This window comes from Saprolegnia parasitica, assembly GCF_000151545.1.
Source record: "Saprolegnia parasitica CBS 223.65 unplaced genomic scaffold supercont2.68, whole genome shotgun sequence".
NCBI classification, from domain to species: Eukaryota; Oomycota; class Saprolegniomycetes; order Saprolegniales; family Saprolegniaceae; genus Saprolegnia; species Saprolegnia parasitica.
In genome coordinates, this window is record NW_012156462.1 from 1 (window position 1) to 5,892 (window position 5,892).

At 57.3% G+C, this 5,892-nt stretch overlaps 4 protein-coding genes across 4 annotated transcripts in view; 1 reads left to right on the forward strand and 3 right to left on the reverse strand.

The window, feature by feature from the left end:
* Nucleotide 1: 1 nt before the first annotated feature.
* Nucleotides 2-501, forward strand: SPRG_11142 (hypothetical protein). Its single transcript, XM_012350620.1, has one exon. The coding sequence runs from the start codon at nt 104-106 to the stop codon at nt 467-469; it is 366 nt and encodes a 121-aa protein (XP_012206010.1). The 5' UTR covers nt 2-103; the 3' UTR covers nt 470-501.
* An 897-nt stretch (nt 502-1,398) lies between these two features.
* Nucleotides 1,399-3,561, reverse strand: SPRG_11143 (hypothetical protein; the record flags this gene model as incomplete). The annotated part of the gene is made up of 1 exon (XM_012350621.1): nt 1,399-3,561. One exon carries the CDS (start codon nt 3,559-3,561, stop codon nt 1,501-1,503), a length of 2,061 nt encoding a protein of 686 aa, XP_012206011.1. The 3' UTR covers nt 1,399-1,500.
* A 683-nt stretch (nt 3,562-4,244) lies between these two features.
* On the reverse strand, nt 4,245-5,147 carry SPRG_11144 (hypothetical protein; the record flags this gene model as incomplete). The annotated part of the gene is made up of 2 exons (XM_012350622.1): nt 4,245-4,700; nt 4,758-5,147. 2 exons carry the CDS (start codon nt 5,145-5,147, stop codon nt 4,245-4,247), a joined length of 846 nt encoding a protein of 281 aa, XP_012206012.1.
* Nucleotides 5,148-5,377: 230 nt separating this feature from the next.
* The window catches only part of SPRG_20977 (hypothetical protein), a gene marked incomplete at both ends in the record, with an annotated part of 3,262 nt that continues 2,747 nt past the window's right edge, over nt 5,378-5,892 (reverse strand). Inside the window, one exon of the mRNA XM_012350676.1 lies at nt 5,378-5,417. Within this exon, the coding sequence (XP_012206066.1) occupies nt 5,378-5,417 (40 nt within the window). The remainder of the gene's footprint in view (nt 5,418-5,892) is intronic.

The following is a 5,892-nucleotide window of genomic DNA, read 5'->3' on the forward strand; positions in this document are numbered from 1 at the left end:
CGGCGAGGCGCGCGAGCGGGCGGCGCGGGACGCCGACGTAGCCCGTGAGATCAAGGCCCGCAAGGAAGCGGAGGAGCTCCGGATTTCGCGCGAAGCCCAGGCCATGCACCGCCAGCGCTCCAAGGTCCAAGAAGCCCTCCAGCAAAAACAAGAATACGAAAACATCATCACTCAAGTCGACTGGCAGAAGAAGCAATTCCAAGACAAGGAGGCCGCCGACGCGACCAAGCGCTCGAGCCACCGCATTGCGCTCCAAAAGCAAATCGAAGACAAGCAAAAGCTCGTGAAAGACAAGTTTGTCCGTGTGCAGCTTGAAGGCAAGGCGCTCAAACAAGAATACGCCGACGAGCTCGCGAAGCTCGAGCGCATCCGCATCGAAGAGGTCGCCGAGCTCGAAGAAGCCGGCGTGAACCCGTCGTACCTCTCGGAAATGAAGGCCCTTGACATTGCCAAGGCGCGCGACCGTTAAATCCCACAACACTAAAAGAGAGTCTGGATGGATTGTACTCGGTAGCGCTTGCATGTGTGGAGGCGATCCCACCTATTGCCACCAGGTCGACGACGCGTGTCGTCTGGCTGTGTTGCAGACGGTGGCCGAGATGGACAGTCAGCCTTGTGCACTTTGAGAGGCGGCGAGTGCACTTTGAGAGGCGGCGAGTGTACTTTGAGAGGCGGCGAGTGTGTAGAGGGTGGCAAAGACAGCACACGCGATCGATCGCTGTGCCCACGTCGGAACGTCACCGCCGCGTCCTTATCCGTTGTCAACGACACGACGTCGGAATGTCGGGCTACACAAAAAAGCTCTCGCTGCACACGGCCACGAACAAAAGCGTGTGCCTTCGTCCCTCGGTGCGCTCTCAACGGGCAACACCCATTCCAAGCCATTTGTCTGTGTTAGATACCGTAGCATCTCGAGCTGGCCAAGCCCCGAGACACGCATTCCATATACATAAACTACGGGTGCGAGGCAGATCGCGTTGCAGATGCAGAACAAACGCCTTCGAAACAAGCTCCATGCCTACGTATACGCAGGGAATATGCACGTCAAGGGAAGAGCACGGGCCACAACTCGAGTAAATGGCGATCCGACCCTGCGTGCCAGACTCCGACCTCAAGGTCGCAGTGTAACCTGAATGCCGACATTGGACCCTGAGAGAACAAGGGTCGCAAACCTGATAGCGCGAAACATGCTACCACCGCAGTCGACGATATAGACTGGTAGAAACCTTCAAGATTGGCGTCGCCTTGTGTGCTCGGTTCGTCTCGCGCGTACTAGTACCAGACCCAGAGACCGGCACGGGCGGACGGCTACAGCAATGCAGTGGCCCGCAGGCTTCACCCTACGCTTGACGTCGTCGTGGATCGGTGCTTGCTACTGCGCAAGTGTCACAAGACGGCGCCGTTCACACCGATAGCATGGATATTTTGATACATTGATACATTCATGCCAACAAACCAACTCACTGCCAGTCTGCTGCGCCAGAGACAATGTGGTCTTGCTTATATGACTGTTGTTTCGTACCCGGTGATGCCGACGACCGGCCCAAAGGTGACCACCGACTCGGCGGCGGCCTGCCCCAACGTCTCCAAGTACTTGAGCACCTTCTTCCGACCGAGCAGCGTAGCAACGTCATGGACGTTTGGCGTCCATTTGAAGCCGTGGGCTTCGCACAAGTGCATCAGCATGTGCATGTGCCTTTGCAGCACGGCGTGCACCAGCATGAGCTCCTGCGTTCGCGGCCGAGCGACGGCGGAAACGACGGTGCGCAGCTGACGGAGGAACGCGACACTTCCGCCCCTCGCGGTGCACACAAAAAGCCGCTGAAGGTCGTCGCCGTCGGCTTCAATCTGCATGTGCGACAGCATATACGATGCAAGATCCACGCGGCGAGCTTGCAACGCCGTGCAGAGGTGGTGCACCGTGCAGCCTTGACCGTGCTCCGCGACGAGGTAGCGCACAATATCGGCATGCCCATGCGTGACCGCCGCGTCCATCGTCGTCGTCGTCACGTCAGCACCATGGTCAACGAGCAGCTCCAGGATCGCCAGATGGCCTTGGCTCGCAGCGGCATCGACCGGACGCGTTCGAACGTAAGTGCTCCGGAAACAGCCCAGCAGATGGTCGTAGATGCATTCGTTCGTGTCGTACGTAGCATCGTCTGCATCATCCTCTTGGTCATTGCCCAAGAGGAGGTACCGGACCAGGCGGCGATGGCCCGTGTGGGCGGCCGTGGCCAGTGCCGTCTGTGACACTGGCACGAGGCACACCTCGCAAAGATACCGCGTGACATCGAGATGGCCGTGCGCACACGCCAACGCGAGTGCATCGCTCGTGACGCCATCGTTCCGGAAGCGAGACAGCCAGTGGACGACATGCAGATGACCGTTCAAGGCCGCGTACTCGAGCGCCTGGACCGTCACATGGCCCAAATGGCTTCCGTGCAGGCGCTGCATCGTGTCGAGATCACCGTAGAAGGCGGCGACGGCCATGGTGGCACCGTCGTCGTGCAGTGCCGGGTGCGTCGTTGCGGCCACGTCGAGAGCCGGGAAGACGAACCACGCGTCGGTCGTCGCAGACATGGTGTCCTGGGGCGGCGCAGCTTCGAGCGCGGTGTGGTCCAGGACAAAGCGGATCATGGCCGGGTCACGACTGGCGATGGCCGCGTGGAGCACCTTGGTTGTCATTGCAGGCCAGTACCCGATTGCGTGCAACGTCTCGAGAGCGGCCAGCGAACGTACCGCAGGCAGTAGCGCTGACTCGGAAAGGAAAACCTTGGACGAGGCGAGAACGATTGCCTCAAGGTGCGACGTGCCAACAACGCAGTGTGTCTTGATCTCGACGTGTGGCACACGGTAGAAGAGCGACGGTGTCACCCGTCCGACGCAGTGTTCGAGGAGATAGCGAAAAATGGGTGCGTGGCCGTTGGCGACAGCGGCCGTGGGCGCAATGATCGTGCAGCCTTCGAATCTCGCTTCATGTAGAAAGACGACGACGTCCAAGTGCCCGTTCATGGCCGCACCGTCCATCGCGTCCGTGGTGCAGATCGCGCCGGCCTCGTGCAGTGAACGCAAGAGTGAGAGGTCGCCCGACATCGCCACAAGGTCCATCATCTTGGCCGTCACGAGCTCGGGATACCGCGCAAGAAGCAGACGCAGAATCGCGCTTTGGGACGACGCCGCCGCGAGCTCGAGCGTGCCTGATGTGACGAGCGCTGGCTTGTGTCGAAGCCACTGCTCGATGATCGCCATATTGCCTTCGACGACCGAGAGGTGCAGCGCCAAGGCCGAATCGACCTTGATCGGCGACACAAAGAGCACATGGTTGGAGAGCTTGGTCGTGGCGGCGGGGTACCGCTGGAGGTACGGCAGCGCTGCAAACCGCATCGGGAGGGTGGAGAGATGCCCCGTTGTCGGTATCGTGCGGTAGCTGGTGACACTGGGCGTGAGATCGATGGCATCTGCGATCCACTGGACCTCGGCGAGCGCTTCCGGCAGGCCTTCTTGGTAGCCGACAATGGTCGCAAGCAGATCCGACGATCGGAGCACCGCTGCCGCTGCCATCGTGGTGGCGGATGGCCTTTCTGACTGGTATCCGGATAGTGCGGCGCTTTGCCAGAAGATGGTCCTGGGGCGACAAATTGAGAGGTCCGATGACAAAATGAGTGCTTCCTGGCGCTCGCAGTGGTGTGTCGAGTGACAACGTTGGATCAAAACTTTACGTGGAATTGACAAGAACCTATGGGATATATTAGTAGAAGGGCCTTTATCAAAGGCGTATTGGCACATTGGATATCCTGGAAGCGTGGTCATGCATGAACGGTCCAGCATTGGATAGCACAGCTATCCAACGATGGCGTATCCATCTCACCGGGTGCAATGCTAGCGTGTGGTAGATACAGTAGTTTAGTGTATGCCTGCTTCCTTGATAAAGTGAGTTGATTCATTATTCGGACGATACCTGATTGAGAAGGGCAAGTATAGGCCCATGATCATCGGCCAAGATCGCAATCTACCATCACTCACATTTGATTAGCGCACGCATTCTCGTAAAATACCCTTTTTTGTCTGCATCCTGGGCTCAGAGGCAACTTGGATTCGGCGCCGGAGGAGTTTTGATCTCGCTGCATCCTGTCTTCCTGTTGCAAGACCAACGCGTTGTTTTTAGATAACCATTGAGATCGATAATATATAGCTATAGTCGACGACTGCTACCAGAAAGCAAACGCAGTATGCAAGCGGTCAATTTAGTCGTCCCCCTTGGCAAACCGTGCGAGTACGTGGCGGCACTGCTGCTCGAGGGTCATGGCTTGGATGTCAAACAGGAGGGAGGACGAGATGAGCAACCAGTGCCTAGTGAGCTGGGCGCTGACGCGCAAGTCACTCAACAACCGCATCTCGGTTTGCACGGCGTGAATGGCTCCTTCCAGCGCGGCCTCGAGCGCTGTGATATGGCGGGGTAGCGTCTTGAGCAGCGCGCGCGTTTTTTCAATCTGCTTGTTCAGCTTCTCGCGCACTGACGCATGGCGCCATCGGGCCAAGAGGTGCGACGCACCGACACTGGCGCTGAGAAGCACTCCGCACGTCGCCGCCATGGGCGCCGTCTCGACACGCGAGATGACCGCCGTCGCGCTCAAAGCTACCACGGCATTCTTCGCAGTGGTCCGACGCTGTGCCATCGAGAGCTGTCGACGGCCGCGTTCCTGATCGTCAAGCAATCTGGCACCAGCATAGCAGAGTTGTTTCTCCAGCGGTCGTACCAGCTGGAGAGTCGCTAACAAGTGCTTTAGGACTGTGTCGAGACGGGTCAACGAGGTAGCCTCGTCGAGCGCACAGAGAAGAAGGCTCGATGACGTGGCTTGCTTGACGTCGTCATCAGAATGTACGGCGTGTTGGAGTAGAGGGCCAAGTAGGCGGCACGACTCGAGACTGTCGAGCACAGCGTTTTCGTACAAGTGCTTTGCGCGGTGCAAATGAGATCGCATGGTCTCCACCGACTCGTTCTTGGTGCTTTGGAACACCATGAGCATCCAGATCGCCATCGACATCCACGCGTCATCAATCGACGACCAGATCGTACCATCGGGCGGCATCTTGCCTGGAAGACGGTCGTCAATGGGCAGCATTGGCATGCGAACCGTGTACTCCATTTGTGACTATGTAGATGGAGCCGCTACGTTCTTGCCTGTCGGAGCCATATTTCAGAATAGAATGTGGCGACAGACCAGGTCGAGCGCGTTGTTGTTGATGCGAATATAAACCAAGCGGACGATGGACTGTCAAAATCTCACTTCGGCAACCGCGTCACAATCAAAATTCTCATCCCTTTCTGTCACATACATACATACTTATGCTTTTAACGAGCAAGGCGTCCTCTTATTCACGGACTTGGCGCGTACATGCTGTCGCGCAGTGTCGGCCTTAAATATGGCATAATATGGCTATTTGTGGCGTATGCCATAAACAAAACTTTGACGACCCGTATTTCCTGCTGTATGCCGCTGACGAGCACGTCACGTAGTTTTTCGTGCTCCCCAATGTGAGTTCTATCTCTGGGCAAAGCGTCGTCGATTTTACTTTTCACTCGATTCCGATGCCCGCGCCGCCTCGGCGAGCATTCGTGTGCAACCATCTCCGCTCTGATTGGTCCAAAATACAGACAAATAGACCAATGCGATGTATTTAAATTTTCTATTTTATTGTATAGTAAGGTCCGGTCCACACCATTGTTAGGCTCGGGAATGGCGTGTGCTTCGTCTCTAGTCGGCCAGCGTTGACACTTGCCCTTTCCGGATACGACAGCAAAATGACACCAAAAATGGGAGCGTCCCAAGCAACACTAGGGAGAGGCAGTGACATGGTCCCGCAACGTCGTGGCCAAGTTCCGCCGACCAC

Coding starts and splice junctions, on each gene's coding strand:
- SPRG_11142 (XM_012350620.1), top strand. CDS start 104: ATGCACCGCCAGCGCTCCAAGGTCCAAGAAGCCCTCCAGCAAAAACAA.